We start from the raw sequence: 26,037 nt of genomic DNA, 5'->3' as shown, positions 1-26,037 counted from the left end.
GCAGAAAAGAATTATCACCTAGTATCTGTGTTCTTACAGAATCCTTGAAATAAAAGGATACCGAGCAATTATTTCATTTTGGACAAGTACTCTTTGAGGAAGACTCAAGCAGGAAATGGATCCTATCAATATTAGTTTGTTGTACTTTGAAGTCACCTGACTTATTAAATATCACTAGAAGCAAATAAACAGAGAAAAAAATGTAGTCACCATTCCAGAAGGCATGACCTCACTAACGCAACAGTGTATGTCACTATTAAGAGTGTTTCATGACTACTTTAAAAAGCAAAACAGTAAGTGGTTCCTCATAAAGATAACAATACCCACCAAAGGTGTGGCGGGTAAAAAAAAGTTACCTTAATGTCCTGTAAATGGAAACGTTTGGATTGTGATGAATTATTTTAAAATATTTTCCCGTAACTAGCCAGTCTAAAATATAAGTATAAAGTTGAATGCTTAGCTCATACCAAATATGAACATAATATCCTTAATATACATTTTACGTTTTGTACATCCTAATAGAAAGAATCCAGACAACCAATTCAGAGACTTGTAAGTACCTAATAAGCATTGAAAAATTATAAACTAGTTCATAAAATAATAACAATTATAATAAGCTGGTAGAGGAAGAAGTACAATAGCCAGCCTCATATACCATTCATGTTAGTTTAAATTAACATCAACATTCTAGAAAGAAATTTGCAACAAGATTCAGAAGGCTTTAACATTTTCTTTGACCCACTGATTCTAGTTCTAGGAATCTAGACTAAGTAAATAAGAGACAAAAAATTATGTACAGGTGTTTTGTCACAGCACCATTTATACTAATGAAAAGTATGAAAGTAGACTAAATGTCACAGCACCATTTATACTAATGAAAAGTATGAAAGTAGACTAAATGTCCAACATACTTCCAAAAGTATTATATATCCACTAGAATGTTATGAAGCTATTATAATTATCATTTTTCCAAAAAATTCTCAGTAGAATAATTCAAATAAAACACAAAACTGCAAATAGTGTGATTTTAATTTTGTACAAAATATGTATTTACATAGAAAGAAAAAAATATCAAAATATAAGTAATCTCATAAATTATAAATTCCATTATTTGATTTTTAAAACTTGTAACTCACCCACTTTCAAAAACTACTTGCAGACATTTAAAATAAAAAACCCCAGTTTTAAGATGTAAAACCATTATAACAGGTAAACGATGAAGTCATTTAGTAAAGGAAGGTAAATTCACATATTTTCACTACAAAATATTTTCCTTGTTCTTATCAGGCAGAGCACAGAAACAAAAATACAGACATACCTTGGAGATACTGCAGCTTTGGTTCCAGACCACCACAATAAAGCAAGTATTGCAATAAAGTGAGTCACACAAATTTTATGGTTTTCCTGTGCATATAAAAGCTATGTTTACAGTATACCGTAGTCTATTAGGTGTGTAAACATCATTATGTCTAAAAAAAATGTATATACCTTAATTACAAAATACTTTATTGCTAAAAAATGCTAACCATCATCTGACAATGCAGGGTTGCCACAAACCTTCAATTTGTTTTTAAAAAACAAAAACAAAACAGTATCTGTGAAGCACAATGAAACGAGGTATGCCAGCATATTATATTAAAATATTCAAGACAGAGCTGGAAGAAGACACCAGACGAATTTATTTACTAAGAACTGAGCAACTTTACTCATATTCTTTTAATGCAAAAATGTAGAACACTTGAAAAATGATAAAAGCACTGAATAAGACAGAAGTTAGTTATGGCATAACTTCATAATCTTTTATGAGGAAGACATTATTATTACTTTAAAAAAATTCCATCAAAGCCATGAGATTACAAGGAAAATGATGATGAATTCCCTCTAACCATGACTCCACCCAGAATCAAAAACACATACGAACTCATCTAACTACACCCAAATGAGCAAACACACATAGCTCTTAGGGTCCAAGAAAGTGATTATTATGGTCATATGTTTGACGCTAGCTGAAGTTTCTTGGTATTTTACCCTTGTTTCTTTAATGAGTTGCATGTAATATTTTAAATTTCTTAGAAACTACTATAAAAAATCTTGTTGTCATCTTCTACTTTGGTTATTTTAAGGATAAAATAATGTATCTGCTAAGTGACTTGCAGAATGCCTATGACATAGAAGCTCTTCAATAAATGTTGATTTTTGTCTTTTCTATAAAATAATTTCTATCAGTTAAAAAAATGTAAAAAAAAAAAAAATGTAAGAATTCACAGTAACAATTACAAGCAAAGGCCATGTATCACTCATTAGTGTCTCACTCTTGACTTGAAAAAATGGTACACCATGTAATAGTCAATATTATCTACTTACAAGCCAAGTTGAGGGAATAAAGCCTTAAATTATCCCCACACAGTGATAGAGATTCTCTCAAGAAAGAATGTTGTCAACCTAAAGAATCTATTATGGTCATGATAAACTGCTATGACTTGTGCTTAGATGTATTAGACAATTAGAATAAAGGGTCAGTTTTGTCTAAAATTACCAGAATTAATTTCACATATCAAATGCTCCTCTTGTGCATTAGTGTGTGTCGGTTCATAGATGTATCACTTATATTACATATTTATAAATGGATAACACATGCTACATATTCACAGTAAGTAAATATTTCCAAAAATTACTTCATTCTAATGCTTTTCCTTTTTTAATTGATGAACATAAACTAAACTGTAAGAACTAGTTTGTGACTCATCAATCTTGGGTTCCATATGTATAGAAACACTCATTTAAAGATAATCTTACAAACTTCAGAAACCAAGAATTTCCTGAATACATCAAATAAAACTGTAAAATTTCATCTTAAATTATAAATCACTTATTTTACTTACAAAATAACATTTTCCTTTATTTTTTCTTCATCTTGACTCTGTCAACTATTAGTTGCAAATTTTTGTTTTGTTTTGTTTTTTGATTAGGTGGGTCAAATCCATTGTAGAATGAGGTGAAATACAATGATTAAGACAAAATGCAAATACTGATAAATACCAAAATAAATTTTATATAAAGTTCTTTCTAGTTAAAATTGTTTAAAAGAGAGTATAATATGCTTTGAAAAAATCTATACACCTACTCCCATTATATGTTGCATCTGTTAACTTTTCATTGTTTGTGCAGTGCTAAATTGAAACAATTAGATTGGCCCTAAAGAATATGCACAAGGGCCCCTAGACAGCATGACTTCAATTTAAAGTGTAAATATTTTATTAAGAACTCAACAGTATTTCTTCATTAGAGCTTTTCCTCTTCTATTCTGGGAGAGAAGATGAGAGTGGTGAAAAAGAATATAACTGATATAATTTTCATTATACTTATGAATTTAGGGTTTTCTTCCAACAGCATTCACATGCTTTCTTACCTGATGGGGGGAGAAACCTAATTTCTTAAATTCCAAAATGGGAGATTTCATTATACTTACTGGAGTTTAACAGGCACTTTCCCATTTGGCAAAATGGGAGAAAAGTGGTATAGACAATAAAAATCATACCTAAGAGAGATGTCTCCTTGGCAAATGCTGCAGCAATAGCTGGGTCCAATGCAGGTTGTCCATCCCCAGATGGAAGATCAGGTCGAGTATAATCCCTACTTTTATCATTGTTGTATTTTACATTCAAATTCACAAGTTTGGAAAAATCAATCCTTAGGGTACAGCAAGCATTATAAATATTCTGACCATCTAGGGCCTGTAAAAGTGAACAAAATACATCAGCAATCTTAAGAAATAAAAATTAGAAAAAGTATGACTTTGACAATAAAACTCAACAATGAAAAACTGCACATAAAAGCCGCCAGGAAAGGGATCAAATTCCATACCCTGTTCTTTACTATCCCAGCTGTACATATATTGGTTTCCACAAATACTATCTTCTTTAAATAGAAAAGTGTTACCTAAATCTAAAATACAACCAGTTAAACATATGTGCTAATACTTTTAATTTTAAAAATCTGCAGATATTTTAATTTAAAAAAATTAACAAGGGTCACAAATATAGTCAGTCCTGCCAAAGTAGTACGATTACAGTCTGCACAATACTTTAAAGTTAATTTTATTATACACATATCTTTTGCTGGATGGTAACACTTACAAAAATTGGTATAGGTATAAGGTAACTTCTGTTTGATGCCACATTAAATGAGGTGCCTCAAGACAAATAAATATCACTATGATGCATAATAGCAACTACCATGAAATGAGCAAAAACTCTTGGGTTGGCCAATAAGTTCGTCTGGGTTTTCCATAACATATTAAGGAAAACCCCAACAAACATTTTGGCCAATCCAATATTATCTTCCTTAACCTAGGTTGTTCAACCTGAATCAGAATAACTTGCTGAATAAGCAAATTCAACGTCATCCCAGGAAAGTTCTGGAATAGAAGGAGTACAAACTCTAGAGTTGAACGGTCATCTTGAACAAGTTATTTAACCTTTCTGAATCTCAGAATCTTTCTGAACCTGGAAAACAGAGATGACAATGGCTGCCATGTTTCCTTGCAGGATTATGAGGATTAGATAAAAGATCACATATGTAAAAGCATATCATGAATTATAAAGGACTGTGCTGCTGTTTTGATGATTATGTTTTTTTCTGTTCCTATATAATCACCAATGCTACTCCAGCTGGATAGAAACCTGGAACGAACTAGAGAACAGGGGAACACACTGTTAATTTTTCATTAGAAGAATGAACATTTACTGTATAAAATAACAGTCCAGAAATGAAGAACATGTTTAGCTCTATAATTCACCTCAAAAATGAAAACAATTCTTCTGATAACAATACATAAATAGATCACGCAGACCAAGATCTATTAAGTGTGTAAAACCAGAACTATATTAATAGTAGACCAACATATTTTTCACATTTGATGTTTGAAAGAGAATTTTTGTATTACCTCAGTATGACTATTTTAATTGTCACATTGTTGAAGAAGGAAAGTAACTGAAACAGACTTAAATATAATCAAGAGTGCCCTGTTACGGAAAAAGTAAACCTCTAGAGCTCCTTATGTATATAAAGCTTATAATTAAAATATTCCCACTCTAACAAAAGAAAACCCGTTCCTTTAATATACAAAATTAAGATTTATCCAAGGGGGAAAGTGTTGGGGGTGGTGGGATGAATTGGGAGATTGGGATTGACATGTATACACTAATATGTATAAAACAGATAATAAGAACCTGCTGTATAAAAAAATAAATAAAATAAAACTCAAAAAAAAGTTAAGATTTATGTGAATATATTTACCAAGCTAAAAACTAACCTAAAAACACAATTCAACCCAAGTTCACCAATTTCAATACATTACTGGTGAAAACTCACTTAAAGGGACTACATACACATCAGGATTTGAATTATATTTGAATTAGGCAATGTACCTATCATCACATGAGAATGAAAGCCAAGTATCAACTCTCTCAGCCAGAATAATATAAGTATTAATTCAATACTCTGCTGTAAAGGCAAACAAAGCATTGAAAATAGGTCTTCATTTACTCATTCCTATAGGGGAAATGTTGAGCCAAGTAATAGAATCTGTATCTCTCCCCAATATATGAACGTCAAAAGATGAACAGCAAAATTCACTCTTAGGTGACTATTTCAATAACATCATACAAAAAATCTGATATCTTGTAAGAAAAGACCTGGCTTTGGGTCATATTATCTAAATTAATGCAAAAAGTAATGTACTGACACAAAATCACTAACTTCACAATAAGCAGAGTTTCTTTGGGGCTGAGTTCTTTCAATGAGGTTGACTGCCAAATACCTACAATGAATATGCTAACTGCTAGAAAGCCCTCTAGAAGCCTTTGACATTCTTCCTTTAATTAAAAAAAAAAATCTTTATGTAGATGGAAGATACACAAGTATACCTAAGATACAAAAGCTAGAGAAATCAGGAAACAATATGTAAATTAAAATCACCTGTTAGCAACATACGAGAGGAACAAGAGCTGAGGATACATGAGAATAGAAATCCAGGCACTTTCAATAGCTGGCTGAGGTAAGATGACTACAAATGAGGTAAGGAGAAAAATCAAATTAAACTATATATGCAAGCTCACTTCAAGCTCATGTGTTTGCAAAATTCCAGGAAATAATGGCAGCACACCAGTCAGTCTGTGTTCAGCAGTCGGGATTGCAGTGATCTTGCTAGAGCAAAGATTTCTGACAGTAAAAGCTCAAGTTAATTTGCAGAAAGGCCTCTCAAATGTGTCTATGCAAAGGGAAGGTTTGGAGTACACAAAAACAATCAGGAAAAAGTATTTTCATATGAAGTATAAGATTTATGGCAAAAACATGGTAAACTCAGTAAAAACGTTAAATACAGAATGTATAATTAACAACACAATAAAACATTGCATATGGATTAAAAACAGGAAAAGCCACCAATGAAACTAATGAAATACACTCTCCTGGAAGGAATCATTAATGAGAAACAATCCACTTGCATATTAAAACAGAGTGACCATATTAAAGGATTTCCAAAAGACACAGTGTCACTGTCCAGTGTCAACTGTACACATTCCTAATAGAAATAGATAACACACCTGAAAAGGTGTCTCTAATAACATAAAAACAAAAACAGCTATTTTCTACCATGTGTGTTATAATTTCAGGGTTGTATAAAACAATTTTTAAAAGTCCAGGTGAAAAGGAGATTACTTCTATTTCTCGAAAATATAGAAACCAACTAGAAAGCCACAGTAAGTGATATCTTTGCCCAGTACACTGCTTGACAATAAACAAGATTTTTGAAAAATGCATTAGGGCATTTTCTTTAATAAATGTGAAGATCATTTAAAACAATTTACTTTTTACTTGACAATTATGATTGTTACAATGACTTGTGATTACCACCCTAAATGTCAACCCTCAATATACATTACCTTTTCTGTTGACTTAAGAGGTTTTTAAAGCCAACCTCAGGACAAATTTAGGAGATGGTTACGTTTTTCCCCTCCAACCCTTACTAATAAAACTCCACTGTTAATATGTTTTTTTCCGAGTTGCTCTTCTCTTATAAAGCAAAATGCTAGGGGGAAAGAATTCCAATTAACTGAAAATAATTGCCAAAGATCATAACTAATATATGGAAAGTTTGGTTGGCTCTGTCACTCAAGCTGCCTTTACATAGCAGGGATTCCCAGGGCATTCAAAACAAAACAGAGTAGTGGGCTCCCAACCCCAAAGATTAGAACTGTTAGTTCAGGATAGCCAAAGAGTCCCATTCTGTATAAGCAATCTATATGATAAGAATGTATCTGGACCACAGTCTGATAAGAATGGGCTCTGGACCATACTTTAAAGAATACTATAATTCTCTTGCCCCAAACCTAAAAGTACACTATGCCTGCTAAATGAATTCCCAGGGCGTAAGCAATATTTTGTCATTCTCTCATTCATTTGAACAACAATCATTATAGAAGTGGAGAAGCAGGCTTGAGATTCTCTTCCCAAATTCTTATTCCTTACCTATAAATTTTACATGATCTCTACTGTTTTAACAAGCATAAAAATACAGCAAACTGAATTACAAAGTTTAGAACCAACTCATTTTATAATATACCGAGATGTACATGGATGGTTGAAAGGTTGGAAGGATCTACAGCACTCCAGATGCTGGGAAAGTTGTGACACAGGTTGAAAAAGCCCTAATACCTGTAATACACCATACACTATGCTAGGTTCTAAAAATGTAGCAGGGAACAAAGTAGACATGATACTCACTCATATATAACTTATAGTCCAACAGATAATACACTTAAGTAATTATAAGTTTGGTGTGCAGTGGTGAGAACTAAGAAAGGAAGGGATCCAATCTAGTTGAAAGGTTATGAAAGACCTCTCTGAGAAGAGACTTCTAAACTGATACTTGAAAGAGAGGTAGAAGTTGGGCATAAAGAGATGGAGAGAACAGTTTCAGCAAACAGAACAGCAAGCTGTAAGCCCAGAGATCAGAGAATATATAGCATATGCAAGCATTTAAAGAAGTCCAATATGGTTAAAGAGGTGGAAGATGAGACTGGAGAGGCAAGATTTAGTTTTATAAGCTATGTTAAAGAAGGAGAATTTTATATTAAGGACAAAAATCAGTCACTGAAGGGCACTGAGAAAGGAAGAAATGACTTTGAGGTCATTCTTAAAACTCAAAGTGGTGAGTTTTGTCAGAAGGCCAATGAAGCACAGATTTAAGAGATGATGGCTTAGATCAGTGCTACTCAAACTGTGGTTCTTGGACTAGCAACCCAAGTCACTCTGCATGAAGAGAAGCTTGTGTCCAAACTTATTATCAACACTGACACTAAACAAACTATAGCTAAAAGTATGCTGATTTGTATTTTGGCACAAGCTCCTTGTAGCATCAAAGACCAACACTTCGAATGACACTAGCTTAGACTATGGTGATGGCAAGAGAGTTGGAGACAAAAGGATAGATTCAACAGAAATTTAGGATCTAGAATCAGTACTATTTGGTATTAAGCTGAAAGGAAGAGGAATAAAGGAAGATTCAATGTTTTCTGGCTTGTTTCTTAGATTCATAGTACCTTGACCTTTATTGACATAGAAAATACAGGCTTTCATATTTTTGGTGGTGAGGGGTGGTGGTGACAGGAGTTAATTGAACACGCTAAGTTTGAAGGTGCCCCATGGTCCATGGGTTCCTAATCTGGGTCTCTTAGAAGAGGTCTGAGCTAGAAAAAGTGATGTGAGTACTGTCAGAATCACAAAGGTGTAACTGAGCTGTGTGTAACAGCTGAAGTCCCCGTGGTGGAAGGGGAGGGATATAACAAGGAAGGGACAGAGAGGTGGGATATATATAGGTGAGAAGTGTCAGAGACCACGAGAAAAGAGGATTTTAAGAAAGGGAAAGAAAGGTTCAATGTCAAATGTTACCTAAGGTTAGTTAAGATAAGGATTGAATAATTCTGTTGAGATTTAGCTACTCTAGTGATCATTGGTGACACGAGGGAGAAAAATATGGATAAATAGGGGCTGAAACCAAATTACTCTAAGTAGAGAAATAAGAAGAGGATAATAAGTATTAACAGCAAATAAAGACAGCTTATTTAAGAAGTCTAGTTATAAATGAAAAAAGGGAAGAGAGACAAGGTGTTAGATGGACAGATATATGGAATACAGAATTAAGGGTAAATTCATTTAAAAAATGAGAGAACACTTAAGCACACTTGAAACACTGGTGAGAAGTAACCAACAAAGAGAAAAATACAAGAGAAAGAGGGGATGAAAATGCAAAGGCTCTTAAGAGGCAGAAGAGGATGGTATCTGGTGTTTACTGGTCTTAGAAATACCTATGCCTTTTATTTAGAAGAGACAGATATGTGTGGGTATAAGTAGATTTTGTGAGAAATACTGATGGAGTTTCCATCTGATAGTTTCTATTTTTTCTGAGAAGCAGCAGGCAAGGTCATAAGAAAGAGTGAAGAGAGACTTGGTGGAAAGAGAAATTTCAATCCGATATAGTCATTGTGGAAAATGGGAGAACAGACTGAAGAAATGTGGTAAGATTTTGCAAGCAGAGGGCCTATTTGTAGTTGATGCTGAAGAATTTAAACTGGTACCAATTGGTTAGATTATGTGATATTCTCTAGGTACAGTCCACAGTCCAGATAAAGGCATCAAGAAAAATGACTGGAGTCATCAAAAGTATATGTTTAAACCAGGAATCTGGATTAAAAGAAATTGGGACAAGCAAGTTTAGGAAACAAACTCCTTTTTCCTTCTCCAATAAGTGAAATATAGTTGAGTTCAGACACCAGAATAAAAGCTTAATTATTACCTACTTTCTTAGAATTACAATTGTAGATCTTTGCAGAGAAGAACTGAGTGTATATAAACATTCACAAACACCAAGTGTAATGCTTATTTTCTGTGCACAGAAGACTGGTTAAATGAAAACCTATCAAATACTGAAAGATATATATAAACTACTTTCCCCATTGAGTTGTAGAGCCCAAATGCAGTATTAATTCTGAATCAAATTCCATTTCACTGGTCCTTTACCAAATACTCCTCCTCTGGATCAGAAGGGAATGACAAAGAAAATATTCCATATTAAGAAAAATGCACACTATATTTAAATTTGTTTGAAGCTGTGAAAAGTGCCATCGAGAACATGGCTTCTAGATTGTCTGCTATTCATCAAACCTCATACCACAATGATTTTGGTAACTCTTTAAATATAAAATAGCTCCAAAGTTGGAGGGCTGGGGCATGTTAGGAAAGACAATTATTTTTTTTTAAAGAACTCTAATTGCTGAAAAGGGAAACATAATATGATTAGATCATGCAATTGGGAACCAGTGAGTAGCAACACACTGGAGAAAAGTAGACTAAAAAAATGTCAACTTTACAGATAGGGTACATTATAAGTAATTTACTTCTTTAAATCTTAGCATCCCCTTGTAACACAGGAAAAATTCCTGTTCTGTTTATAACACGGAGTAGTCAGAAAAAAATGAGACAACAGCACTTGGTAAACCATTTCAATTATGCTATTATTACTAGTAAAGCCTTTCTGCTACCTGAAGCTATTTGTGCTCCCCAAATGAGATTCTAAGGATGAAATGCAATGAAACAATAATTAAAAATGGCCTGGTTCCATACAAGCTATCTTGATCTGGAGGAAGTATTGAAGTAATAGACCATAATTAGTCTGAAAGTAAAAGTGTGAAAGGGAGAAAAAAGGTAAGACAAATATAAGTAGAGACAGTTGATTTAATGGTTTAATAATAAATATTTAATGTTTTAATAATGGAATAAAAATGAGATACTACAGCACAAGAAGTTAAAGAGACAGACAAAGGTAGATTTAAATAAGATACACAAACAGAAGATTAGGCATTTAGAAACAAAGATATGGTATGCAGTTTTCAGTGGTAGCTATGACAGGGGTAGATTTTACTGCTTTGAACAGTTTCTTACCGTCCATATAAAATAACAACAACAACAACAAAAAGGTAAGTAATGTGAATAAAAGGGAGACTAAGAACTTATTCAAAAAACCTATCTTTTAAAAAAATACTTAAAAAGAATACTGGAAATAGACTGAGAGCCTATCATAGTATTGAGCCACACGTCTATTGATGTATTTCAGCCAAACTATCTTATAGCTAAATTAATTACTTTGAAACTCCCACTGGAAAATGTAAAATCTTATACAGGTATGCATGCACAATACAATCCTGCTATATCCTCAAGAGCACAAAACTTCTGGACCTAAATCAAACAAAAATGCAAAATATAAGCCTATATTACAGATAACTACAAATATGAGTAATGTTAAAAATAAACATTTTTTTTATCATAAATACTAAGCTTTTCTAATACTATCTTAATGACAATAATGTGTGCCATCTAAAATGCTATATGGTATTGCTAAGTTATGTCAGTATTAATAACATTAGCTACACATATATATGTGTATATACATATACATTATCTGCCACTGAAAATTACAAACACAAAATCTGCCACTCTCTCAAAAAAAAGCTAGACTTACTAGTTTTGCTTGCTGAGCATTTACTGGATCGCCATACTGGAGAAGAGCTTGAAACTGGTTATTTTTTGTAAATGTGATTATCTTCAATACAGCACCAAACTTAGAAAATATCTGTTAAAACATTAAAATCAAAACAAATTTTATCTACTGTGTTATTATTTCTCAATTTTATAGATAAACATGCAAATTAAACTAAACTTACTTGGTGAAGAACATCAAGTGTTACAGGGTAATACATATTGTCAATAATTATTCTAAGCACTGGACTCTGGGCTGGAGTCACTGCACTCTCACTAACTGTGGTGCCACTAAGAGGAGTATTTGCTGTCTGGACAGCTGTCACAGCTTGAAGAACTGCTTGAGCACGCTAAAAAATGAAAGATAAGCACTTTAGAAACATTCCTGGTATTTTCACCTATACTTTGCTACACGTTACAATATTAAATTCTTTTCTAGAACACATATAGATTAAATAAAATTTAATACTCAATAAATACTTTTGAGCACCTGCCATGAGCCAGGGATTATAATTCAAGTATTATACTAGTATTTACTTCAAAACAATTATCTAGGGTTTGGGACCAATGTGGAACAAGAAAGACAGTCAGTGTAATTTATTCTCAAAACAACAAGATGTAGTCTGACAGATTCAGAAAATGTTTTAAACAGAAACTTCTAGAGAACAATGAAACTTTAACATTATTCATTCCATAAAAAAGGCACATAGTAAACCTTAACAAGGGGATTACTAGATTATCCAAAAGAACTCCCATAAACCTTATTATTTCCAATAAATCCGAGAAGAAGAATATTCAGTTACAAATTAAGTCTTTTTTTCATACTAGCATAACTTCTGAAACCAAAATTTTTAGAACAGAAATTGATGTATACCATACTACAAAGCTATAAAATTTTCAGGAATACTTCAAAATAAAATATGAAGAATATTTTCCATACATGTTATGGTATCTAATACACTATTATTTTACATAGGACTAGTAAGATATTGATAATTAAACCATGACAGATCAACTATTATAAGACACATCTTGATTTCTGAGATTTTAAAATGTGAAAAAATATATATATGGAACTGAAAAAATACAGTATTTTTAGAAAATCTGTCAACTAAATCATATGTTAAATGCTCCAAAAAGACTGCCTTTATTACTATTATGCCTTTCCTATTATTACTGACAGATTCACTGATAAGGAATAATTTCTTTCTACCTTATCTGGGGTCAGAAAACCTATATAAAGGCAAATAACTGTTAGATATAATAATGACAAATACCTCTACACTGCTTTATAGTTTGAAAAAGTTGTATTGGCAGATAACAGGAATATAAACAGAGCACAGTGATGAATGAAAAGGAAGGTGGACACAAAAGAATGAGAACACTTATGATAATAAGGAATGATCAGTGTTCCCTTCAGCAGCACATATACTAAAATTGGAACAACACAGAGATTAGCATGGCCCTATGCAAATATGACCTCAAAATCATGAAGTGTCACATTTTTTCTGGACCTATTAACTAATGTGGTGGTGGTAATCATTTTGCAAAATATAAATATATCACATCACCTTAAAACTCAAACAATGTGTATGTGAATTATATCTCAATAAAGGTGGGAGGATGGTCATTTCACTGAAATATTATATAACCAGGAAATCATATAGCTTGGTACTCAAAGAGATCACACACTCATCTAGTCAAACTTCATCATCTAAATGCTAATTAAGTAAAATATGACCTATAAATTTATGTTAAAGTGACTTGTTAATTCAAATCCAACATTTTGAAACATACAATAAATATTTAATACAATGGGCACATTTATACTACTATAAAGAATAGTTATAAAAAAAGAGGGATAAAAAGATTTCTAGAACAATGTTTGTTAATTTAAACATCTGAACATATTTAACCCAATATATATTTAACTAAAGTATTTTAAGTAGCTCACTGCAAGTAGCTCACTGTTCACTTTCTTCATTAGTGAACATGTCTTTATATACATTTATTAAAATAAGCATGGAAATATCACAACTTAGAACAACTCTAACATCTGCTATTTTAAACAATGGAACGTCTTCTTAAAATAGGAATCACATGATCATGGTGTACTATCCAAACAGTATTAAAAAGTTAAGGTTCCTCTGCAACCCAGTTACCCTGTCTGCTTTCCCTACATACACAAGCATATATGTATATATGTACGCCATACAAACATGTTAAGTACTCATCTACTGCATACTTTTCTTTCCCATACTATTCACTGTTCTCCATCTTCCTTTTTCACTTTAACAATTACATTCTCTATTATCATTAACAAGTAACATCATACATTTTTTTTTGTCTCATTTATGTGTAGCTTTTTTTTTTTAACATCTTTATTGGAGTATAATTGCTTTACAATGGTGTGTTAGTTTCTGATTTATAACAAAGTGAATCAGCTATACATATATCCCCACATCTCCTCCCTCTTGCATCTCCCTCCCCCATTTTTTTAAAATAAATAAATTTACTTATTTATTTATTTATTTTTGGCTGCATTGCGTCTTCGTTGCTGTGTGCGGGCTTTCTCTAGTTGTGGCGAGTACGGGCTACTCTTCGTTGCGGTGCGCAGGCTTCTCATTGCGGTGGCTTCTCTTGTTGCAGAGCACGGGCTCTAGGCGCGTGGGTTTCAGTAGTTGTGGCATGTGGGCTCAGTAGTTGTGGTTTGCAGGCTCTAGAGAGCAGGCTCAGTAGTGTGGTGCACGGGCTTAGTTGCTCTGCAGCATGTGGGATCTTCCTGGACCAGGGCTCGAACCCGTGTCTCCTGCACTGGCAGGCGGATTCTTAACCACTGCGCCACCAGGGAAGCCTCTTCATACGTTTTTAAAAAAAATTCATGGAGCAGAGTTGGCTTGCCAACCTAGATTTTAATTAAACTTCATATTGAAACAATCATATACACATAAAAGGACACAAATCATAAGTATATACACCTCAATAAAACTTCACAAATAGAACATATCTGTGAAAGGACTATCTACATAAAAAACAGAACATTACCAACACTCCAGAAGCCACACACATGCTTTCTCCCAGTTATATAAATGGAACCATATAGTATGTGTTCTACTTTGATCTGGCTTCTTCCAATAAACGTAATTTTTATGATGTTCATCCAATTTCTAGAGGCACCAGTAGCTTGTTCATTCTTTTTGCCAGTCAGTATTCCAACGAATAAATATACCACAACACATTCTACAGCTGCTGAACGTGTGGATCATTTCCAGCTCTGGGCTATTACATACAGTGTGCCATGAACTTTCTTATACGTATCTTTTCATGCACATATGTATGTATTTTCTCAGATACGTGACTAGTAAAAATTACTACGTCAAAGAATATGTATATGCTCAGCTTTGGTAGATATTTCAAGGTTTTAAAAATGATTCTACCAATTTACATTCTCATCACTTATTTACGGAAGTTCAAGCTTCTCTACATTGTTCCAATACTTGGTACTACCGGTCTTAATTTTATCCAGTATGGTATACATGGCAGTATCTCACTGTGAGCTTCATTTGTATTAAGGGTTCTTAATCCAAACCTAATCCACTCTGTGGATCAGAGGATGGCTTTCAAGGAAACTAACTAATGGGAAACCTGAAGATGTCTAACAAGTGGCCATGTGAAGTAAGGGATGGAAAGGTGGTGCAAAGGCAGGCAGGCCACAATATTCCAGGTAAAAGGGACAGCACAGAAACACAATGGCCTCCAAAGACAAAATAAGAGAAAGCATGCCAGGTTATAGGCGCTACACTTACTACTGGGATAGAAGCACAGGAAAATAGGGTGGGAGTAGCCGTAAGACAGAAACAGTACTCATCTCAGAAAGGGCCTTTACCCTGAGCATGAAAAGGATTTGCTGTAGGGGAGTAACTTAGTCAGATTTGGCATTTTAGAAAGAGATACACTCATACACACACACACGCGCAGCTGTACTAGGGAGAAAGAATTGAAGATGAAAATGAAGAAAGATAGTAAAAGAAAGCTATTAGGTAATATAGCCAAGAGATGATTGTGTCTGAGCAAATGAAGTAGCAAGAAAGAAGAAAACTGGGCAGATATTGAAAAGAGTGAATTCACAGGACTTACTGATTTGATGAAAGGTTATGGAAGAATTCATGATTGACACACACATTCATTTGTCTCTCTTCTATTAGAAAACACTATTAAAATGACTATAAATAAGTACAAAATGGAATAAATGCAGATACTGCAGAGAGAAGGTAATCACTAGCTCAGAATAGTTTGATCAAATTCCCAGAACTCAGAAAATGCATGGACAGAAGACACAGTGAACACATAGCAAACAGGGTTTGCACTGGTAGCAGCCATAGGAATCAAATTAGAAACTGGAAGGTACACAGGAGGGAGGAGAACGTGAAAATAAAAGGGCTAACAGAACGTATGGCTAACAAATATCCTCCTCCTCCTCACCATCAACCAACTTATAATTAAATAATAAAAACAAAAGCAACAACAACTAAACACTCCCTTAAAAGAACAGAGACTCTAAAAGGAGTTTTGAAGGCCAAGAATAAAGACCTCTGGCATTTGGGGGGATCCCAGGTTAGAATCCAAGTCCTCATTACCTTACTCTAGAGGAAAGCATGCAAGTCCAATAAAACCTAAATTGTCCATTCTGAAATATAAACAGACAATGAGGGTGGGTGGGAGGAAGAGAAGAATGGAGAGAACAAGATAAACATAACAGCTAATACTAAAGAAAGTAAAAGATACAGTCAAATATTTTAAAATACCATTAATTAGTAACTGTAAAGAATGACCAATTGCAAGGTAAAAAGGGTATCAAAGAAGAAGAACTTTTGAAAATCAAAAATATGGCTGTCAAAAAAATTTTTTTCAACATAAGGAACATTGCACTGACTGCTCCCTATGTCTGGAATATAACCAAGACTGCAGTAAGTGCCTTATTCTCTAATCACTTTGAAGTTTGTCACTCAAATGTCACTTGTTGGTTGGGCTTCCACTGGTTATCCTATTTGAAATTACAAATCCCCCTCCCCTACATATATATATCTATCTATAGATGCCTTATCTTTATTCTTTCCACATCATTTTCATTTGAATCTTTTTAAATGAGAATGCATTCACTAATTACTGAAAATACTAACATGTAAAATAAAATTGGGATATTAAATGCCATTTTAAACTCTAAGTAAAAAGAATAGAGAATAGATATTTTCTTGTGGCATATTTCCTCATAATCAATTCTGAGAAGTACAACTTCTGGTTCAAAAGAAATGAAAATTATCAAATTAAAAAAACAACTGAAAATTTTAGCCTTATCTCTTAGGCAAAAAGTTTTACAAGCTTATTTTTCATGAACTATCAAAATGATCTTAAATTATTTTTTACAAAGGTTAAAATCTATGAGGAATTGTTTTCCATTTAATTTTTGATAAGAGCCACAGTTTAGATTTTACTAAAACAGATATAATTAGCTAAAAACTACATTTGAAGAGCTGAAATTTTTAGACCAGTTTTTATTGCAATCCTATGTATTTAGATCTAAAACCATTCTTACACTTTTTCTAAATAAATAATTTTAGATAATTAATATCTTCTACATCACATTTTTAAAAGATCAACACATTCATATATTCTCAATTGTTACATTTTTCCCCCAGGAAAACCATTAACAGATCCTCAATAGGAGTTTTTCCATAATTAAGACCTATAAAAAGTCAAATAGGGCTTCCCTGGTGGCGCAGTGGTTGAGAGTCTGCCTGCCAATGAAGGGGGCACGGGTTCGAGCCCTGGTCTGGGAAGATCCCACATGCCGCGGAGCAGCTGGGCCCGTGAGCCACAATTACTGAGCCTGCGCGTCTGGAGCCTGTGCTCCGCAGCAAGAGAGGCCGCGACAGTGAGAGGCCCGCGCACCGCGATGAGGAGTGGCCCCCGCTTGCCACAACTAGAGAAAGCCCTCGCACAGAAACGAAGACCCAACACAGCCAAAAATAAATAAATAAAAATAAATAAATTAAAAAAAAAAAAAAAGTCAAATAACCAAAGGGACTGAACTTCGTACACTGAAGTCTAAGCAGCAGAGTTGCATAAACAGTTTATGCTTAAGTCCTACCTCAGACAGTTTCTATACAAAAACTTTAATTTGCACAAAGAAAAAGAACACTTTGACCAGAACCTTAAAAGCACTGAAAAAATGCTATTTAACTAATTTATCCAGTATTAATTTAAAATATGAAAATAATAGACCACACATACTTTCTGTAAATTAACATAATGGTTAATACTTTAATATGCTACAAGAAAACACCACAAAAAAACCAAAAAACAAAAAACAAGAAAATGCTCATAGAAAAATCTTCTGAATGGTTAAAAAAATTTTTTTCTGCTAATATGTTTATGATATTCTTAATAGGTTCTAGGCCATTTTATTTATGTACCTACACATACTCACTTGGTTCAATGTATTATCTGTTTTTAGTTCTTTGTGATTGGAGTACTGAATATAAATTGGTTGGTTACGAAGGTGAGGTGTCACAGCAGAATAGTAATTAACCATAGTAATAGCTGCTTCCTCTGTTGCTAGTTCCAAAAATGCCTGAAAATTTAAATAGCAAAAATCTTAATATTATGAATCAAATTCAAATAAACTTCAATATCTGTGTAATCTATTTGGCTCATTAGAAAAATCAGTATCTAGAATATAACCTTTCAAGTTACATTTAGATGCTCTAGTAGGTAGAATTAGAAATCCCTTACTGAAGTTTAGAGATACAATTAAAGCTAAACTCAGAAGAAAGCTCTTAGAATATAAAGTACTTCCACCTCTGATTTTCCATACACTACAAATGTACCCACTCCAACAAAGGCTAGAGAAAATAAAATCTAAACATTTTCCAGCACCAGAATTTTACCACTCCTAACCTAGGAAACATAAGAGAACTCCAAGTCATTTTAAAAGCATTTACAATTTAACAAAGAAAAAAATTAAATGTCATATTATTAGTGATATTAACTATATTTAAGAGAACATTAAATTTCTCTAAATTCTTCTAAATGGTATCATTAGAAACTTCAAAACAAAATTTGATTTTTAATATACCTGGACCCTACTGCCACAGGTATAACTATTCAATATAGAATACCTGGGACTAATGACTATCTTTTTCTAATGTTATCAGATAAATATTTCCCTGGGATAAGCCTAAAGGATAAGATGCTGCTAGTGTCCTTACTGATTTCCGATATTACAAAGAGCAAAGCCACAATAAAAGAAGTATTTCATCTGTATTTCCCACAATCTCATTGACCAATAGTTCAATTAGAGTCTTAAAGGGAATTTAAAAGGCAAAATTTGAAAACTACGGTGACTTATTCCTTTTAGCTCCCTAGCATTAGCTTCCCAAACACAGCTACAAGGAAAAGTCAGAGTAAGACTTCTGTCATGTTCTTTAAGAAAAGTAACCTACTATATACCATCCTTTCATCAGGCGACAGCTAATTCACACCTGCTGCATAGCTGGGGCTTAACATTTTGTAAGTCCTGAAAGAAATATACCTGATTTTTTCCTTTCAGCATAAGGATGTTGGTCACCTTACCAAAAGGTAAGCCTAAAGCAATAACTTCAGTTTCTGTCACTTCACCCGGTAATTTTCGAATATGAAGTACACGAGAAGGAGCACCATCCATTTTATCTTCTCCTTTAAATTTTTTACTATCATTACCATTGGCTGAAAGACATTAAAGAAACAGTCTTTAGTATATTGATTTTCCTTATTTGCATAAAAAAATCACAAAACAAACTTTAATAAAGAACTTAAAAACAGAGCTGAGCATACTTGGGATACTTCCTAAAAATTCAAAAACCAGGTTTGCAAAGTAACAGAGAAAATCATATCCACCAATTACTACTAAATGAAATCATCAATTAAGATTACTATTGGGTAAATATATTTCTGGATAGCATATATAAAGAGTAGCAAGTGATAATCAAAAACATTAAGATGCAATTTCATAAAGAAAGGGTCAATGGCTATAGAACACAATTATCTTACAATTCAATCGTCTTATTAGAGACTAATAAGGAGTCTAAGACTTAGTCTAAGACTAAGGAAAATACAAAAAAGTGAAAATTTTGACTTACCAAAAATTAGATTATAATTTTACCTGAGAAATTCTAAATTGTTCAATTTGAAAAATGTGCTAAAAAATGGAATCAAAGAAGGCAATGCTGTAAAAATTATTATGCAGTCAATCCACACTACGGGTCACATTCCTCTACCTAAATGTTTTGTCACTATCAAAATCTACTATAAATCACTCATGGACTTGATTATCTTATTCTGTTACTCTGAGCTTTAAAGTGATATATTTTAAACAACAAATTAGTTGCCTGCTTTTATTCCAAAGCTTTACCAAAACACAAAAAATAAACAAAAAACAAAACAAAAACCAAACTTACTAAAGGTGCAATAAAATAGGTGTTTTGGTGGTTCTTAATCTTCTAAGAACTCAAGGATATTTCTGAGACTCTAACTAACCTGAAGAATCCTTACACAGTGAGAAATATGCATGTATACTCCATTTTGATACAATTTTTGGTACTTTACAGTACACCCCCAGAAAACATTCAATACTATCTGTAAAATTCTAAGATCATCGGGATCTTCTAAGTGCCTTCAAAATTTATTCAAACATTAATTCTTTAAACATTATTTAACATATTTATTTAATAATTATTATTTAATAATTAACATAATTATTTAAACATATTCTTGAGTGTCAAGAATATGTCTGGCACTTTTTTAGGTTCTGGGGGTACAGCAGTGAACAGTAAGCAGTAAGATCCCTGATGCTCTCCTGTAGTCTAGTGGGAGAGATGTACTACCCAGTACATGAACCAGATAATTTATTATAGTGATTAAGTGCTATGGAGAAAGTAAAGCACAGTAATGTGATTACAAGTGACTTAGCAGAGGACTGGAAGAGGGTGATGTGGTAGTGATTTTACTGGATGATCAGAGATAATATGTGAATTCACCTGGTAAGTATAACTTAAAGTGTCAATTAAGTCATAGTTTAACAGTTTCACTCAAGTTTATATACATCAACGAACAGCCAATGCATTTAAAAATTCCCCTAAGTTGACTCTGTACAGAAGAGTAGTAAGCTCTGGCTTCTGAATATATTACCAGAAAAATCTTGCTGGTTAGCTCTTCATCATTCCAAAAATAAGAACTACAAAAAGCTCTCCACACTTCCTTCCATAAGTAAGGAAAACATGTATGTGCACAGGCACCTGAACCTATCAGAAACAGGCTGAATTTCCTATTTTGCGGCATCTTATTTTAACAAAATCATCATTGGGTCTGTTAAATGATACTTTAAGTTAAAGCAGGGAATCAAAAAATACACATATACCTTAAAACATATAATTGACATACAAATGCATATTCTTCTAAGGCCTTTTCTTGGCAAAGCAATCTGACAGATTGTGTTCTTGTTCATTCATTTGTTTGAATAACAAGAACAAATACTTCACAGTCCAACCTATAGTCCCATGAGTTATAGGTTATGATATCAGGAAACTCAAACAGCAAATTTGTTTTTCCTTTAGGGAAAAAGGCAAGAAAAAAAAAATCACAATAAAGATACTACCCATCACTACACATATAGGGAGAAAAAAACGCTTCCCTTTTCAAATGATTCTTAGAATATGATTCCCAAAAGGCAAAAACCTGCCTAAACCTATTATTAAAAGAATAGAAGAGTTTATTGTTTTGAATTTGTGTTGGATGATTTCTTGACAGTGGATGGTGAGTAAAACAACTGAGTAAAAAGGTAGCTGGGACAGTTTTCACAGTTAAAGAAGAAGATAAATAACTTGTTTGTTTGTTTCATATTTATAGAAAAGAAGGTACTTTTCCCTTGCATTGATATTTAACATTCACTGACAGTAACCTACATGCCAGGCACTTTACAACTCTTAAGACTGCTATTATAACCCATCAATCCCATTTATAAATGAGAGGTACTTAAGCTGCCCAAGGTCAGAGTTACTAAGTGGTAAAGACAGGAAATGGCAGGAAAAGGATTAAAACTCAGCAGTATGACTCCATAGTCTGTAGTCTCAACCCACTACTACAGGAGGACCCTAAAGACAAACTTCAGGTAATATATAATGGCCTAGAGAAGATCTGTTCTTTTCTGCCAAATACCATGTAACTAACAACATTTACACTCTGTCTTTACACTACTTGATACTCCTCTCAGTTAATAGCTTCAGAAAGGGTGGCTATTAGATATTCATATTTTAGTGCTAAATATTATGAAAGTCTCAATTTTAAATAATGATACTATGAGAATGTAAAATTGAGAAATGATGATTTCTTTAAATATAACTAAGCTGACTTTCATATATAAAAATACCCCAACCCTGGAAAAGAGAAAGGACGCTAAATGTGTGGCCTTGGGGCTTCCCTGGTGGCGCAGTGGTTTAGAATCCGCCTGCCAATGCAGGGGACACGGGTTCGAGCCCTGGTCCGGGAGATCCCACATGCCACAGAGCAGCTAAGCCTTGCGTCACAACTACTGAACCTGCACACTAGAGCTCGCGAGCCACAACTACTGAGCCCACATGCCACAGCTACTGAAGCCCGTGCACCTAGAGCCCATGCTCCACAAAAAGAGAAGCCGTCCAATGAGAAGCCTGTGTACTGCAACAAAGAGTAGCCCCTGCTCGCCGCAACTAGAGAAAGCCCACGTGCAGCAATGAAGATCCAACGCAGCCAAAAATAAATAAATAAATCAAAGTGTGGCCTCAACTTATGAAACATGTAGGCCATTTATGACCCTATTAGAGAAGTAAGGAAGATGGGGTCTCTCTGGGTTACAGATCTATGATTCTTCAGAAGACAAAGTACTATAATTTGGACTTCTTTCCACAATCCTTTCCCTTACACTTCCCAGGTAATTCCAGACAGAAACTTTGGTTTAGGTATGTAAAACTAAAGAATTTTAAAGACTGTTTTTTCAACAACAGATGATCTTATGAAGATGATTTTACTCATGCATGTAAGCTGCATATAGACTGTAGAAATCTTTATACTATTTTCCATATATGTCTTCTTAAAAAAGCCTCTGGCTTATGGAGGATGTTCTTCTACTCACAAATTCAAAACAGGACATAGAAACTGTTTCTAACTGAACATTCCAATATAAACTTAAAAGTTTTCTACCTCAGTTCTAAAGTGAACATCTTCACTTCTGAACAGTCCTAGTCCATCTCTTTTCTCTTTGACTTTTTTCTTCTACTGGCTTTTACCTGTAGTTTTCACACAAAACGGTCTCACCAAGATCCTGGGTAATTTGTTAAATCCACCTGTGGCGGAAGAGCTGTGAGCCCTCTCAACCTTACCAAATCTCTCTGTTCTCACAGCTTCCTTAATAACTTACTTCTAGTTTCCTTACTTCCCTGACTCATTTGATACCTGCTTCGACCCCTCTGCTAACTCATTTACGTCCCAAAATGGTTGGACTGCCCCAATCTGTTCTGGTCTTAAGTCGTTCCCATCTTTACTTGCTCATACAGACACTCCAGTAAGGGGTTTCAAAAATCAACTTCTATTTTATGAGTCTATTATTTTAGTCCCACTCATTCACCAATACTTCTAGTTCTATACTTTCAACTGTATATACCAACTTGAAGTGCATCATCTCAAAACTTTTTACTTCATCTGTCCAGTGAAAACTTATTTAATAAAATATAAGTACATTCTCATTCTCCAAGTCTTCCAGACTCAAGCATTTATAAAAAGCACTCGTAACTTCCTTTATCGAAATATAACTGAGAGGCAAAGCAGTTTTACTCTCAAGCAGTTTTAGTTAGACTTCAGGGCAAAGCACAGTGTTATACAAGCTGCTGGCTTTAGAAAAACAAAAAAATAAAATAAAGTTAATCTAAGAAAAATGAATGCTCATACTCTTTGCATTCTATATGGGAAAACAAATTTCAAAGAACAGTTAAACCAGAAATGTAGGTATATACAGGTAGAGAATACTTCTGTTATTCTACTAGCTTTAGTTAACTCCAACAGTCACCGCACAAAAAAAAAATCTTACTAGGTTTACTGTAAAAGCTGCCTGTAACTCTGCATTTCTGAGTAGCTGCATAGCCTAGTTGCCAAAAGTAACTTATGCATGAGCTGGAAAAATATAGAAGGCTACACTAAATTAGAGGAAGGCTCACGTTACCTCTACACTTCTATGCAAGAAAGAGGACATGCTGTTAGGACCCTCATAAACATTCAAACTGAAACAACGTGCTAGAATAGTCTCAAAGTATTACAAAAAGATGAAATAACATATCAAAAATGTCTGTATGTAAAAATTAATTGGAAATCTAAGAGAATTCTGAATAACATGTAACAGAATCTATAAAATGATTTCAGTTCTTTCACACAGAGAAAAAGTCATACTTTCAGCAATAATAAATACTGATATTAAAGAACAGCAGCAGCACTGGCAGAAACATGTATACCTAACTTAAAGAGGTATTCCACTTCCACACCTATAAAAAAATGGACTCAGGAGAGACCATATCTTACAATTGTCAAGCCTCCTCCCCACTTCCAAAGAGTTACAAATTCCTTCCAATAAAATCCAATTCCAATACTAGTTAGAGCTAGCTGTGTCTTTGAAATGTTACACTTCTAAAGAAGGAACTAGTTTATTACAAAATAGTTTTGAATAAGATTATTTCCCCAAGACTAAGTTTCTAATAACATTAACTTTTCTCACTTCTAAAATTCTTTTTTTCTTTGACACAAATATACGTGTAGAGAAAGAAGTCTCGACAGGGAAAGGCTGTTGAGATAGATGCTGTTGGAAACAGAATTCTAGTGAAGTCAACTAGAAGAAACATTTTGGGAAAAGCTGGAATGTAAGAATGAAATTCTGTTTTGTATCTGATAATGATAAAAATGTCCTTGTAATATTGTCTGTAAAAGTCCCTTTTTGAGACATCTGGATGACAACTGCATATTTTTCCAGGTAAGTATAGTCACTGGTTTTTAAAGGTCTTATTATTCAAATTGGGGTCTGTTTGAACATACAGACTCTCATCTTTCTATGTTAGGAAAACCACAGAGAAACTTAAAAACTCAATGTTTCCTTTGTTCAAAAAGGTAAAATAAATTGAATCTATATAAACTTATGTTGAAACAGGCTTTAAGAAATTTTACTCCATCACTACAAAAACACTTGATTCATTCTTTAGTCACAAAGTACATTATCATTCCTAAACATACTTAAAAAAAAAGGATAACAGTAACAGATTGTTCTTTCTTTTCAACAAAAACAAATCACTTTCTCTACTTTGCTCCCTTTGTTAATGGAACTACTATCCATCAACCCAGTGATTCTAGGCCAAAACTCTTAATACTTCTACCAAAGTCTACTTCCAAATAACTCAGAAATTGTCTAATTTCTTCATATATCCTTCTCTCCATATTCTACTTCGGAGACTCTAAAATTCAGGACCTCGGTGTCTCTAAAGCAGATTATTCTAAAGTTTTAAACTGTCCTATGTACAGTAGTAACCCCCCTCTGCCCCCTAAAAAATGCAAATGGAACAAAAATCCTGTCTAAGTGTAAATATCGTGAAGTCCAATCTCCTTAGTACAACAAATCAAATCCTATATCCAGACCCCTGCCCACCAGGACTTTTTTAGTCATTCCCCTTCTCACATTCCACATTGCAGAAAGACAGAACTCTACAAGTAGTTGATGGGTTTCCACAGGTAGTCTACTATTTCAAATAAATTTTGTATTTATTTTACAACTTTGTTCATTGACAAAGAACATGTCCATCACCCCAGAAAATGTCCTAATACTTATTAATCCCCAACACCCACAAGCAACGACTATTTTGGTTTCTATACTGAAAATTAATTATCTGCTCTTTACAGAAAGGTAATCACATAGTATATACTCTTTTGTGTCTGGCTTCTTTCTCTTGCTTCATATATTGTTTCTTAATATTCACTCATGTTGCTACATGTATTAATAGTAATTCTTTTGCTCTTAATGAGTAGTAATCCACTGTATGACTAACTTCTTGATCCATTTTCCTGTTGATAGACATTTAGATTGTTTCAAGTTTGGGACCATTATAAATAGTTTTTTATACACATATTTGCACAACTAGAAATGGAAGTACTGGGTCATAGGGCGGGTTTATGTTTAACTTTATAAGAAACTGCCAAACTGTGTTCCAAACTATTTTACACTCTCACCAGCAATGGCATATAGTTTCAGCCGCTCCACATCCTCATCAACATTTGGCACTACCGATTTGTTTAATTTTAGCCTAGATTCTAGTTGGTCTGAAGTGGTATCTCATATTAGTT

At 33.6% G+C, this 26,037-nt stretch overlaps 1 protein-coding gene and 1 non-coding gene across 5 annotated transcripts in view; one reads left to right on the top strand and one right to left on the bottom strand.

The window, feature by feature from the left end:
- Positions 1 to 26,037, bottom strand: part of PTBP2 (polypyrimidine tract binding protein 2) — an 84,161-nt gene that overhangs the window by 25,218 nt on the left and 32,906 nt on the right. For all 4 annotated transcript variants that reach the window (XM_036846712.1, XM_036846693.1, XM_036846703.1 and 1 more), the window contains exons 4-8: positions 19,187 to 19,359; positions 18,083 to 18,226; positions 11,781 to 11,945; positions 11,579 to 11,689; positions 3,539 to 3,734 (exon numbers count right to left, since the gene is read on the bottom strand). In XM_036846712.1, coding sequence (XP_036702607.1) covers positions 3,539 to 3,734; positions 11,579 to 11,689; positions 11,781 to 11,945; positions 18,083 to 18,226; positions 19,187 to 19,359 — 789 coding nt within the window. The remainder of the gene's footprint in view (positions 1 to 3,538; positions 3,735 to 11,578; positions 11,690 to 11,780; positions 11,946 to 18,082; positions 18,227 to 19,186; positions 19,360 to 26,037) is intronic.
- On the top strand, positions 13,003 to 13,104 carry LOC118887130. Its single transcript, XR_005017896.1, has one exon. It is a non-coding gene; the product is annotated as a U6 spliceosomal RNA (small nuclear RNA).

The sequence above is a fragment of the Balaenoptera musculus genome, chromosome 1 (assembly GCF_009873245.2).
Source record: "Balaenoptera musculus isolate JJ_BM4_2016_0621 chromosome 1, mBalMus1.pri.v3, whole genome shotgun sequence".
NCBI classification, from domain to species: Eukaryota; Metazoa; Chordata; class Mammalia; order Artiodactyla; family Balaenopteridae; genus Balaenoptera; species Balaenoptera musculus.
Note: the sequence above shows the minus strand (reverse complement) of the source record. Positions and strands in the feature narration are given on the sequence as shown.